A 14,126-nucleotide genomic window follows, 5' to 3' on the forward strand; every position below is an offset into this window, starting at 1 on the left:
AGTTGGAAAGAAAAATATCTACACACATGTTAATCAGATTGACATGCAAGCATTTTCCTTCTGATGTTACCTCCTTTAGCCTCAACATTGCAGCTGTCTGAAGTACCGTTTATAAGAGCTTGGAGCATTAGCTACTCTCTACCACCACAAAATGCGAGAGACTTGTACGTCAAGTGGTTAAGGTGCCTTACAATCAGGCCATTATTTCGATGCTACCTCCTTAATATTTCTTGCATTAAAAGGGGAAAATATAGCCACAAAACAAAAAGCTGGTTTTTTTTTATAAACAAGGCTTCTGCCTTGATCCTTGATCATTTAAAGGTAAACATAGATACATGGTCCTCATGGTTCCTGGTACAATTATGAAATTATAACATTTCATATGGCATAAGTATAAAGTCACTCATGCCACAGAATGACACAGAAAACCATGTAACCATGTATCTGTCGTTATGAAATGAAACTATTTGTTCCATAGTGACCATATTGTGGTCTCACACAACACAAACATAAATAAAGTCCGACCTTTATCAAAAACTTATATTTCTTTCATAGGGTCCGCTTGTCCGACTCATTGGACGGCAGCGGAGATGATACACGGCGGAGTTGCTCATGTCCCGTGGTGAGGAGCACTACCATTCTGAGTAGTACGACCCATCTTTTTGGGTTCATCTCCGTCGGAAACCACCTCTGTCAAACTCACCTGCCTACCTTTCCTTTCTGCCAACAGTCGCTTTGTATTCTTGTAGTATGTGGCGTAGAGAATCAGCTGGCCCGACCCAAAAAGTAAGCCCAGCCCATTGGGAATCTGAAAATGAACACATCACAGGCCTCATTTATTTTATTTTATTTTAGGGGTAAAATGGGGGCCGAAGATCAAACACAAAGAAACTACAAAGAATTTTTTTATATTTATTTCATGAAGAAACCCGTGTGCATGTTTGCCTTTTCAGGTTTATCCAGACCCAAAAGGACATAAGCAATAAATGCATGGAAATAAATAATTCGGAAATGTTTTTAATTATTTTAAAATATAAAATTATTTGTCCATTAATTTATATTTTAGATGGATGGAGAATTATTATAATTAGAGTTTGAGAACTTTACAGTCAAGAAGATGTCGAAACGGATGAGAGCAAATGAAAACCAGGCAAGACCATTGGCAAAGGAAAATAACGAGAGGCAAAACGGCATGAATTCCACACTCTTTGTTGTAATCACCAATTTCTGTCACGCACAAGAAACACAATAGAATTAGAATATGATCAAATGAGAATAATTTTAAAAAAAAAATATGATTAGGGTAATTACTTACCATGACAGCGAGAGGTGAAGCATACATCATGATGTTACATAGAATGCAAACGATGCCAACAATAAGTGACCTCCTCTCGTGTGTATGGGCCACAGTGAGAACCATGAGGACAAGAAGAGCCATGAGTATGAGCTCCACAAGTAAACCCAGAAGCACTTTGAGCCTCTGCTTCTTGTCAGACGCGTAGATGAGGAAGAGGATGATGTAGGAAAGCTCAATGAAAATGGCAGAGCCATTGATGGTCACCACCAGAATACTGTGGGGGTGCACTATAGGCAATCCGTAGAGGGCCCACACCATGCAGTTGGCTAGGGTTGCAAGGTATGGGGCTGGTGAGTATTGCTCCACTGAACCTTTTTTCCATATTCGAACAAAAGTCGGCCTGGAAATGAGAATTATTAGTGTACTGTGTGTTAGGACAAAAATGTTGTCAACTTCAAATATGGGAAAAAGGGATGAGGTGGAGGTCCTAATTATGGCAACACATCTTTTATTAATGGTGCTATATACCCAAAAGTATAATTCAACTTTACTTTTTCATTGGGATAAATACGAGTAAATTCCCTTCCAACCTTAATTATGGCAAATTACAAATTTAAGATATAATTATGACTAATACCATTTATCTAAAAATGCCGTGATTGTTTGGTGTTGGATACCAATTTACTCGTATATAGTTTGGTATCACTAAATATCAAGACGATATTGACAAAATATCAACTAAATATTCACAATATATCGGATACTGTAAATTAGTACCGGTATTAAACCATCTTGAGAAAAACTTAAGATAATGTAAAATCATGCATTTACCAAATTTTGTGTACAATTCAACAAAATTTTAATACCTGTAAATTTGTTTATATTCTCTGTTTTTTTTAAAAAAAAATATCACTCTGCCTTGAAGAATTAAAGAAATGGAGAAGAACCATGCTTACACTGGTGACAGGAACAAAATGAGTGAGATAACGTTTCCTGAAAAAATAAGCAAAAATAAAACAATTGCCGACATCAAGTTTGAATCTCAGAAGATAAAGCAATCTATATATACATGAAACTGAAAGAAATGAACTTCAATTCCTCACTCTACACTTGTTTTGAGTTTAAAGATGCTAATTACACTCTAATTAACTCACCTATGATACCGACCACGGTTCGAACAACATCTGGAGAAACCATGGCTGTGACTAAATCTACTTAATTAAGCTAACTGAAGAAGAAGGAAGAAGGAAGAAGAAGAAATAGAAAGAAAGAAATAAGGTGATGAAACTAGATGAGCTGAAAGGAGAGTGAGATGGAAGGAAGGAAAGAGAAAATGAGGGACAGGAGGATTGTCTTGTTTAGTTTTGGTGGTTTGGATTGTAATTTGTAACCCTCAGAGCTGTTAGGTCACTTGCATGGCATGTATTGGGTGGTGCAACTTATAGCAACACATGGAAGAGGATCAAGTGCCCTTTAAACGATTGATTTTAAGGGAATAATGCCCTTCATCCAAAGGATGAGAGAGAGAGAGAGAGAGAGAGAGAGAGAGAGAGAGTGTGTGTATGTGTTTGCCTTTGGCTTTGGCACTACCTTCAAGATTCTCAGAACCCTAACGTTACCAGACTCTCTGCTAGCAAACGTTACAGGGCTTAGAAAGTGACTTTTATTAATAAAAAATTATCAGAGGTTTTTTCATAGATTTATCCATTGCTTTCCCACTGAATCCATTATTTGGGTGCATTTTTGCTATTTGGGTCCACAGAAGTCCAGTTATTAGTTAATTTCTTGATTTTTTTGTGCAAATTTACAGTGATTAAAAGAGCATGAAAAAGTTGCCTCGTTAGAAAAATCACGTGGGATAAAAAATTCACATTTTTTACTTTTATAAACAAAATATATATTAATTTTTGTACCACATAGCTAGCTAGTCAAGTTTAGTTGGTGCAATTTTTGATGGTACAACTTAGATCAGATGCTCCATATAATTACGGATTCGGCTTTCTTTTTTATATATTTTATTTTCTTCTAAGAATAATTCTGAGCAGAGCAGGTGGGGCTTAGATTTTTTGTTTTTTTCAATAACTGGACGACCATCGACTTCCTTTTTAAAAAATAAAATAAAATAAAATTCCAATTTATCATTAGCGAAAAGGAAGAAATTAAATTCGAGAGGTCCACATGACAAGTACAATGGTGAGTGACAAGTGAGTCACACCGTCTAAGTTCGAATGTGAGTTGGTCATGCATTCAATTAACGTTGCCTATTATTAATCATGATATCTTGTTTTTGTTAAGTAATAATTAACTTGCATTTTAAGTTAATAAGTTAATTTAATTAGCATCAAGTTCAACTCAAAAGCATGTGTACAAAATCAGTTCTAATAATAACAAATATGAATGAGATCCGACTCTATCACAATCCCCAAAAAGAGAGAGGGATGTGATAAATAATACGAGTCCAAATATCATTGTTGATCATATCTTATACGAGTCTCCATATCGCCTTTTTATAAGAGATGTGATAAATAAATATGGTTAATTACAGTTTAGTACCATGTGGCTATACCCTTAAGACACATCAGTCTTTATTTTTTCGATTCTTACAATTAGATACTCCGGTCTTTTAAATTTATTTCAATATGGTTCCGCCGTTAGGGTTTTTGTCAGATCTCACCATTAGTTGTCTACGTGGCATTATAGGGCCCACATCTTCACTTTTTTTAAACTTTTATATTAACTTGATCTTGATTTGTAGCACGGGGGACATTTAATCTGGCCAAAAAGAACTAATATCAGATACACAGGCATCAAGATTTCAGTTAAAGTGAGTGAGCTTGCTGTCCAAAAAACGACTAATAACAGACACATATAGACTAATAATTAGGTCACGCTGTCCACAGAATCGACCTTAAAGCCGTCCAAAAATTTCAGAGACAGTTAACTATCTTTTTCGTTGAAACTGTTGGAGAATATATAGGTTTTGTAAAGGGTTTTTTTTTTACTTGTGTTTTTTTGTGCGTGGAGGTTTTGTAATAATTTTTTAAGGTAGGCCTAATGGCCAATGTCCAAGACCGATTTGCATGAACAATTCTCTCTGCTTTGATACGATTCTGTTCATCAAATCATCCAGAAGGTGCCCTGCTACGTGCACAAAATAGAGAAATTGCACCATTATTATATATAATTCCACTCTCACTTTGATCATGATGGTAATATTCTAGTGTCAATTGATGCATGTTTTGATTTATATTATATGTTTGAATTGGATTTCGATTCATATTCATTTAACCCTTTATGAACGTGTACAAAAAAATGCCTAATGGATTTCGATTCATATTCATTTAACCCTTCATGAACGTGTACAAAAAAATGCCTACGGATTTCGATTCATATTCATTTAACCATTATTCACATATTATAATAATTTATATGAAGTGCATTTGGATTATTTGCAGAACCCTTTTTGACTTTCAGTGCACCTCTATCAATCTATGGCACCATGCCATTGCCACCAGTGACATAGAGTCACGGATTTTTTCTGTTATAAATGGTTCATGCCTTTTGTGGAAGCTTCTATTATTAAACCCAAAAACTGGTGTAATGTATGGATATTTTAATTTTTACCCAAAATAGTGGGACAATAAATCACTTGATATCACTCATTAGCTTATAATTACAGTTCTAAGCACTTTTAGCGGACAGCCCAGCCCTAGCAAAAGGTTGTCCAATCCAGTTCAAGAAATACAGCTTCAGCGGTACAAAACAGCGCAGGCAAGGCGTGGGTTCCACTAAGCCCTGGCAAGCTCGAAGGCAAGAAGAGCCCGAATTGTTGCATGATGGCTGTGATTTTAGTGATGACGTCAGCAACAAAAAAAATTTAAAAAAATCGAAAAAAAATACAAAATTTCATATTTAAAAAAAAATAAATACATAGCCATATTCTTCACTTCCCACATCAAAACTCTATACGAATTCTTCTCCTCATAACTCATGTGAATAGTAGTTGCCCTTGGGTTGTCATGGCAATGGGTGAAAAACCTACAAAAAAATTAACATAACATGCATTATTCATGTAAATAGTAACAACCCTTGCCTCCCCTTACCTTTTGCCACGACAAATGGGTGGAAATGCTCTAAGAGTACTTCTATCGATGGATTTTACCATGACAAAAGGCGGGCTGGCAAAACCCATCCCACCATGAATTTCCAGCCTGGGCAGGAGGTGGGGTCCACCAAGACTAGCCAAGCCCAAAGGCAAGATCATCCCGAGCTGGTACCTAAAGGCGTTGACGTCAACGAATAAATTTAATGTTTTTTAACGCTACCATGTGTGCTTCGTGTCAGTGAACACCAAACAAAAAGTGGTGTGGGCCACGTGGCGTCCCCTAGGGAGTCCGATGCAATTTTTTTTCCTTCATTCAACGGCTACCAATTTATACCAAAAAATTCAGAATTTAAAAAAAAAAAAACTAACAATATTCTTCACTTTCCAAACCAAAACTCCATACAAATTCCTCTCCTCATATCATAAGTATAAATCAAATTAATCTTATAAAAATTAATCTCATAAGTATAAATAAAATTAATCTCATGTCAATAGTGATTACTCGAGTTGCCATGGTAATGGGTGGGAAAACAACAACAAAAAATTGCTTGGGTATACACAATTCACGTGAATAGTAACATCCCTTGTTTGTCCTTATCCTTTGCCATGATAAATGGGTGAAAACTCTCTAAAGCCCCTAGTAGCCAATTTTGAAAAATTAGGATCATCTGCTAATCTTTTTGGTACTAATTTTGTGCTTTTGAATATAAATAATTCCGTTTCTTGTTTTAAATAGTGTTTAGGATTTATATTCAACAAGTAATAACTAGAAGAAAAAAAAAAGTCTAAAGTGACCTAGCTTTAAACGTAGACATACAATCAACACCCTACAAAAGCTTCCACAGAGAATTCAAACTCAACTTTGACACTTACTAATTGTCTCTTTAATGATAGGAATGGAAATTGGAAAGAACAATACAATCTTTTGAGTCTCAAGCAGAAGTTTAGCCACACAAATACATCCAAAATCAACCTACTCATGATGCAGACCAATAGTTAAGTCACAGCACACACTTGAGACATCAACTAGTGGCAGAAGAATTGAGTCTCTATCAACGAACAGGCAGTGTTTCAAATCAATGGCAAGGCTTGCATTTGCATATTAGGCCGGCCTAGGGTTTGATGTGAACATATTCCTTTCATCTATGAGATTAATGATGTATATATCTATCTGTCTTATGAATCAAATTCTGATAAAGACTAATATTTGGACTGACATGAAGAAGGTAAGATGGGACATGACTTTGTGTACAAAGTGTGAGGCTCAAAAATTTACAGCACCAAAAAGAAAAAAGAATTGGCAAATATTTCATTTCGAGTCAAGTCATAGACATATATATAAATATTATATTCTACTATGTCGATGACCCATGGCCCCTTGTAGTGTATTATGGAACTACGCACCTTTTCTCCTAATCACTACCTTCAAATTCTTGTTCTTTGTTATCTTAATATCCAAATGAGGAATAATATTTCTCTTCATCACTCAAGTATTTCATGCCAATGTGTTGATGGACCCAATATAAGGCTAATGCTCATCTAATTTCATTTGTCAAAATGTTGGCGCGTAATACTATTCAGTATAATGCTAGGTTCATCAAATTTATTAATCAGATATGTTTATCGAACCTTATGTGTTGTGTATTTGGTATAAATGGCTCTCGGATTTAAGCAAACGACAAGTTAAGTTAGGACATTATTCGGTGAGCGTAGTAGTGGTGAAAAAAACTTACCTAAAGTTTCTAATAATTGATGAGAAACTTGAATTCTTTTATTATGTGTCTTTAATTATTCTCCTTTTTAAATTCTCCTTTACTTTAATTGGTTTGCCATAAACCCATTAATCCCATATACCTCTTCAGCCGAAATGGCCCAGGAACTATTTGCTTGATCCAGAGAACTAATATTGCACGAGTATTTTATATCTTGTCAGTTATAAAGAGTTGAGAATATGATTCAGTACAAATAATGGAGACCAGATTCTTAAGGAAACGGGTATAATAATGAGTGCTGGCATTTCCTGGCAAAATCATGGGCACCGATAAGTGATGTGATTTCGATTAAGGTGGTATACAAACACAAGTTGGGAAACACAGCAAGAATGTGTCTTAAAGTTATTCAAAGTCTGACAATTAATCATTCTTATATGAAGAGACATCTGTATTTTAAAACTTCACGTCCATTTATCTGTATTTTAAAACTTTACGTACGTGAGTGATTTCTGACCGCAAATTATTAGAAATTGATATTTAAGTGAGTGATTATTTACTGTAAATTATTGAAAACCAACATTTTATCAATAGTTAGAAATCGCCACACATGCGGTACACAAATCTTGGCAAAATCCCAACATTTTATCAAATGTTAGAAATCGCCACACATGCGCGGTACACAGACCTTGACAAAATCCGTCTCGCCGAATTATACTAAAGAATAAAAAAGAAAAGTTCTTTAATTTGAAGTTGCCTAAAGTTGTGCCCACCCATGCATCAATTTGGGCAAAAGTGTCCATTGGTAAACTTTCTCAATGTTTTAAAATTAGTCAAGTCTGGTCTGTTTATTGATTCTCTTAAGTCTGAGGTCTACATGTACATCGCAGATGCAAGTCAAGGCTTTTCTGTGGGCTCTGCACTGCTGGGTGGCAGAGGTGAAATTTTAGTTAACCTCTTGGACTATTAGGATATTTAGTAGAGAGTACTAAGATGCTTGAAAAATGTAAGAACTCAAGAATGAGAGGGGAAAACATACATGTGAATTTTATTCACTCAAATGCATATTTTTCTTTTCAGTGAAGAGCTTCAAGCTTACAATGCAGACATTCAATATCAGAGAAGGAAAAAAAAAACAGAAAAAAAGAAGAAGAGAAATTCAAAACTCGAGAAACAGAAAACCTCGCCAAATTAAAACTTCAAGCCTATACATGATCTTGAACTATGTTACAGAATGTGCAGGTGCAGGAGAGCAGAAAGAAATGGAAGTGGAGATCTTTTTTCTTTTGAATAAAATCTTGCCGGGTTTTTCCTTTCAAAGTCTGAAGCCCAAGCCACCCCACCTCTTTGTGCCCTCTTTCTTTGTCTTCTTCGAGTTTGGATCAATGAGGTTTTCCAGTGACTTTGCTTTTCTGTCTCGGGTCCTACCTGCTTCTTTCAGAAGCTCCGTTAGTCTTCTCTTCTCATCTTCGAAATCAGGATTTGCAATTCCGAGCTTTTCTTCTCGCAGTTTAAGGACATACTCCAAAATTTCAATTGCATCTTCAACTCTGAAAAAGATCCACAAAAGATTTGTTAACAACTGAATTTTCAAGGCATAATAATCAAGTCCCTACGTTTATCAGTGGCACTGGCACATTCTCGGTAAACACACATATAGAATACTTGGCATAATAAAAGCGAAAGGAGCAAAGAAAATTATGTTTCCAGACTATTTAAATGATGTAAACCTGGAAGACAGACATGACTGAGGCAGTCAAAAAACCTCATTCAAGGCCAGTAACAAGATATGATAAAAGTCTGGAATATGGATTTGCAATCCACTAGTGCCAAATTTGGGGAATTGCAGGTGCTAACACCCAATTCCTGACTATCAACACCCTGGCTACAAGGGTCATACACATTTTTCCGATTCTAAAGAAGATGAACAACAAAGGGACAACCCATATAGAACAAAATAATAGCTTTTGCATGGAGTGTTCAAGCAAATGAGAAACATGCTAACATCTTGAGCCAAAAAAATGCAAGCAGAGGACTCAATATATTACCTCCCCATAGCATCATAGGTTGCAGCAAGATTGCTATATACTCCAAGAGTATCTTGATGACATGGACCACACTCTTGTTCTAATATCCCCCTCGCTTCTTCAAACAACTCAGCAGCCTCATCTATCTTGAACAACTGTACACAAGCCAATCCCATCTGGTTCAGCACAACCCCAAAGAAGGGCGACTTCTTCTCTCCACTAGCTCTAAGTTTCACTACAGCACTCTCAAAAGAGCTCCTTGCTTCTTCGTATCTCCCAAGCATGCAAAACATCACTCCCATCCGTGCTTCTATTCCAGCAATTGTGCTTTGCTGTCCTGGTTTATCCTCCAACAACTTCATCGCCTTCTGCAACAGCTTTAGTGCCTCCTCAGGCTCATCCATGGATTCATAAATGGCTGAAATTTCAGTCAACCCACCAGAAATCTCTTCTGCCGTTGTTCCAGGCACAGGCTTCACATATATCCTCAGGGAATTCTCACAATATGATTTGGACTCTCGGATCTTTCCAGTTCTATGATATAGGTCAGCAAGGCGAACAAAGACAGAGGCAACAGAAGGGTGGTTGTCGCCCTTTGATGACTTTAAAACAGTGAGTGCCTTCTGATAAGAGAAGACGGCCTCATCAAAGCGACAAAGAGACATGTAAATGTTACCTATGCTGACATCAATAGCAGCAACCTCATTTTCTTGCCCATTTGCAATCATTGCCATACTGGCAAGGACAAGATGTTCAAGTGCTGATTCATAATCCCCCTTTGCCTCACATATGAGAGCCATCAGCCGGCGGTCAGCTGCCTCTTCAAGAGATGCTGGTTCACTATGAGCACGGTGAATTTCAAGAGTTTTCTTGCACAATTCCTCTGCTCTTTCAAACTGCATTGCTTGGACATGGGCCTCAGCTAAATATCTGCATATCCAACACCGGTTCACTTAAAATTCAATTACTCTAACTTTATTTCAAGCCATCACTAAAATTAGCTTAGTTCACTTGAAGAATTTAAGCATTCATTTCAAAAAATATTAACCCAAAAAGAAAAAGACACAAGACACACTCTGGGAAGCAAAACACTTGCACAACTATAATTGATACGTGGTTGATAGCATTGCATCTTTAACTGGTAGCTGATTTCATAAAAGCCCCTTAAGAATCTATCCCTTTCTCCTGGGTGTGACCTAGAAAACAATACTGTTTCAGTCAATGTTTATGCCATGTATCCCAGGTGTTTCATTTCAACTTAAGCATTTCAGGAAAAGAAAGCCTTATTCTGTCCCGCCAAATTCAGTTCATCTTTGCATCAACCCACATTTACATGCAAATGTTTTCAAAACTTATCAATTTGGAAATGAGTTTAACAAACATGAACACCAAGGTCAATTACGCAATGAGCTTAACAATATGCTAACCTCAAGTTACAGTTCAACCAATCAGTTCAATTGCTCGATTTTGCCCCAGTTTAAGTAAAACTTATTTATCTTTGTTTCCTTCACATTTGGTCAAATTTGATTGTGTTCTACATTTCAAGGCCCAAATTTTCAGCCGGCATAATAAACACTGGCAGAAACTATTAACAACTTCTCCAAATTTGGCTACGCATTCTACCATAATTCTCTACCGAGTTTTTTAAACCCCACTATATATCTTCCATCTTTGACCCATTATCCAAAAAAATCTCAAACAAAAACCATTAATATTACTTCTACAAGAGAAAATAAAATAAAAGAACTAATCTTTTCAGCAATCTCCAAACAATTAAACTGATCCCCATAAGCACACACAAAAACCCATGCACGGCAACCCACAAAATTGAAAATAAAAGTAAAAAGCAGCGAAATTTAGACCTGCAAGTTTCACCAACTCTGGGATCAGTGTCACCCAAAGCCTCGATCTGGATCTTCAAGCCCTCCTCATAACACTCAATGGACCGGTCCACCTGTCCCAGCATCGAGTACGTGTCCCCCAGCTGCATGTGCCCCGAGAACGCCGCGAGCGCGTGATCCGAACCTCTCTGGACCTCGGGTACCCGAATCGCCCGGTCCAGAACCGGAACCGCCTCCTCGAATCGGCCCAGGCTACAGTATATAGCCGCTAGCACGTGCAAACTCATCGCCAGGTCCAGGCTCGGCTCGCCGTCGACGGCGCACCGCTCGAACGACTTGGAGGCCCGGACCGCATAGTCCAAAGCCTTGTTCGGGCCTTCGCCGGAGGCGATGGTGTCTCGAGCCAGCTTGAGGAGAAACGGGCCGAGATCCGGGTTGTCGAGTGAGGCATCGGCGAGAATCGGGTCGGGGGAAGCGGGTTGGGGCTTCTTAGATCGGGTGGGTGAGGGTTTGGATCTGGAGGGGGACGGGGATGGCGGTTTTTTAGGGTGGGGCGAGGGGGTTTTGGAAATTGGGGCGGGTTCGGATCTTTGGGGCTGGGGTTGGGGCTCCGGGACCGAGATTCGGAGCGGGGCGGAGTCGGGCGGGGTTTTGACGGAGACCAAACCCGGCATCTTCGTTGAACAAGAATAAGAAGAGGGGGTTGTGAACTGTAGAGAGAGAGAGAGAAGGAGAGGTTTGGGTTTGATGAATAAAACAGAGAAACAGAGAGTGTGTTTTGGGTTAATGATGTAATTAAGTCAAGTTAATTAAAGGATTAGAACTTGCTACCATGCTCAACAAGCTGATTAGTGTGGAGTGGATTTAATTATCTGAGACCGACGACTGTGGAGGAGAGAGAGAGAGAGAGAGAGAGAGAGAGAGAGAGAGAAGATAATTGAAGATGCAGATCAGATGTCTCTCTAGACTGTGCTGGCAAAGTGTGAAGGAGGGGTGGTGGTGGTTGGTTTCAGTTTTTTTTTGCGCGGGGTAAAATAGTAATTTCGACATCGGCTTTGACCCACCGTTGGCAGCTTCTTACTGGAGGCAAGCAAATTAAATGATTGTTACCGTTGTAGCAGACGCGTGGCGCTGCGTTACTGGTGTAAGGCCGTGCTTTTTAAAATATATATATATATATATATATAAGGACCATGTTATTTATATTGTGATCATGTCTATATCTATATATAAAGCAAAAGGTAGAGAATGGTGAAACATTCAAAATACCAAAAAATGCCTTTGGTTTAATGCAAATATTAAGAATTTAAATTATTAATTAAATGAGGATAATATGATAAATTCACACTTTTTTGTATTAAAAAAAATTAAAATTAAAAGAAAAATCAGATAATGGATCCTATTTTTATGGAACACAACTACCCATTATCTTTTTTAATTCTGAAATAAATTTAAATTTTTTTTCAAAAAAGCCTCTCGCAGGCTCGGAAGCGCTTGCAGAGAGGCTAGTATATATATAAAGCAAAAGGCAGAGAATGGTAAAACATTCAAAATACCAAAAAATGCCCTTGGTTAATGCAAACATTAAGAATTGAAATTATTAATTAAATGAGGATAATATGGTAATTTCACACTTTTTCATATTAAAAAAATTAAAATTAAAAGAAAAATAAGATAATTAATCCTATTTTTATGGAACACAATTACCCATTATCTTTTTAATTCTAAAATAAATTTAAATTTTAAAAAAAAAAGCTATCGTAGGCGTCATTTTTAAGAGTCAAGGCATTAGTGTCTAAAACACTCACAATATCGAAAAAGCACTCACGAATAAATCCATCACAATCAACAAATTTTAGAATAATAGCCATTGTTCTTTATTGGATTCATCAAGTGATTCATCAACAAAAATACAAAATTTGTTCTTCCCAAATTCTCTACAAATTGTCTTCCTCACCTTGGTAGCAAAAATATGCAAGATTTGTTTTTGTATGACATTGGAAATGCACTGAGCATTTTGAGGAGCCTTATCTAGGACAACTTTCTCAACTTCTATATTCATTCTTGCAAAAAGACTTTACTATTTTAATGAAATTGCCCCGGTTAGATGAGTCAACGGATTCATCGTGGCCTCGAAAAGTCAATGCTTGATTTGCTAAATACCTAATGCTCTCAATTGTGGTCGTAAGTCACAACTGATTGTCCATCACTTGTTGCTTTGATTGCTTATCTATCACTTTTTCAATATGAAGAGATGAGTTTTTTAAGCTAATCCACTTTTGTATAGCAAGATGATGTGGTGAATTTAGCTTGCCTACATGATGTTGAAATGCACATTGATTCCCACCAATTCTCTTCCATTTTTGATACCCATCAACAATAAAGGTTGGGTGTGACTGATTCATGTCAAAAAGGAAGCAAAGAAAACAAAATACCTTATTATTAGCAACTGAATACTCAAGCCAAGTGAATTGGCCAAACCACTTTTGATTAAATCGACGAAAGTCCCGCCCTTCTAAGTGGCTTGGATAATCTTCTAACTCAGGTTAACATGGTCCTAAAAGAATATATGCTCTTCGCACATTATCTTGTTCATTCACCGAATATTTGCACATTAAACGACGTAATCCTAGATCACGCTCAAGATAATTGAAATTAAAATCATGATTATCATCGACTCTTTGAGATTCAACTCTTTCAACTAGAGGCTCGACAATGGGAGACTCAGGAAGATTTTGCTCATCACATATTAGAGTAGATAAAGAAGTGCTAGAAGGCAATGTACTAGATGATGACCCATCATTCTTTTTCTTTAAAAAAAAACAACAAATTCTTTGTTTTCTTGGGATTCCGATTGTGATAATATTTATAAAGAATTACGTCGATTGTGATCCGACATAATAAAATATAGCCTATGAATAATATTTATAAAGAATTTTAATCAAACATACCAATAAAAAATCAAACAAATTCTCATAATAGCATCTCAACAAAACCAAACCAAAAATTTTAATTCATCCATAATTAAACCCTAGAATACTCAATTTTAACAAAATATCAAATCAAAGCTTTAGAATAATTCATCCCTAATCAAAGCCCTAATTAATTTCAACAAAATCTCAAAATTATAATTCATCCCTAATTAAA

At 36.8% G+C, this 14,126-nt stretch overlaps 2 protein-coding genes across 2 annotated transcripts; both read right to left on the minus strand.

Moving 5' to 3' along the window:
- Positions 1–251: 251 nt before the first annotated feature.
- On the minus strand, positions 252–2,751 carry LOC110766675 (bidirectional sugar transporter SWEET4-like). Its single transcript, XM_021970040.2, has 5 exons — positions 2,452–2,751; positions 2,254–2,290; positions 1,316–1,697; positions 1,108–1,227; positions 252–808 (listed from the first exon to the last, which is right to left on the minus strand). Exons 1-5 carry the CDS (start codon positions 2,492–2,494, stop codon positions 611–613), a joined length of 780 nt encoding a protein of 259 aa, XP_021825732.1. The 5' UTR covers positions 2,495–2,751; the 3' UTR covers positions 252–610.
- A 5,381-nt stretch (positions 2,752–8,132) lies between these two features.
- Positions 8,133–11,960, minus strand: LOC110766671 (protein KINESIN LIGHT CHAIN-RELATED 1). Its single transcript, XM_021970033.2, has 3 exons — positions 11,001–11,960; positions 9,160–10,068; positions 8,133–8,661 (listed from the first exon to the last, which is right to left on the minus strand). Exons 1-3 carry the CDS (start codon positions 11,651–11,653, stop codon positions 8,427–8,429), a joined length of 1,797 nt encoding a protein of 598 aa, XP_021825725.1. The 5' UTR covers positions 11,654–11,960; the 3' UTR covers positions 8,133–8,426.
- Between the last annotated feature and the right edge of the window lie 2,166 nt (positions 11,961–14,126).

This window comes from Prunus avium, chromosome 5 (assembly GCF_965620075.1).
Source record: "Prunus avium chromosome 5, drPruAviu1.hap1.1, whole genome shotgun sequence".
In the NCBI taxonomy this organism is placed as follows: domain Eukaryota; kingdom Viridiplantae; phylum Streptophyta; class Magnoliopsida; order Rosales; family Rosaceae; genus Prunus; species Prunus avium.

Bases quoted from the DNA above. Each gene is read 5' to 3' on its own strand.
- LOC110766675 (XM_021970040.2), bottom strand. From the start codon at position 2,494: ATGGTTTCTCCAGATGTTGTTCGAACCGTGGTCGGTATCATAG. The intron at 2,291-2,451 runs GTGAGTTAATTA...TTATTTTTTCAG, and splicing joins AACCGTGGTCGGTATCATAG to GAAACGTTATCTCACTCATT. The intron at 1,698-2,253 runs GTAAGCATGGTT...TCTCATTTCCAG, and splicing joins ATTTTGTTCCTGTCACCAGT to GCCGACTTTTGTTCGAATAT.
- LOC110766671 (XM_021970033.2), bottom strand. From the start codon at position 11,653: ATGCCGGGTTTGGTCTCCGTCAAAACCCCGCCCGACTCCGCCCCGCTC. The intron at 10,069-11,000 runs GTCTAAATTTCG...TTGGATATGCAG, and splicing joins AGAGTTGGTGAAACTTGCAG to ATATTTAGCTGAGGCCCATG. The intron at 8,662-9,159 runs GTAATATATTGA...GATCTTTTTCAG, and splicing joins ACCTATGATGCTATGGGGAG to AGTTGAAGATGCAATTGAAA.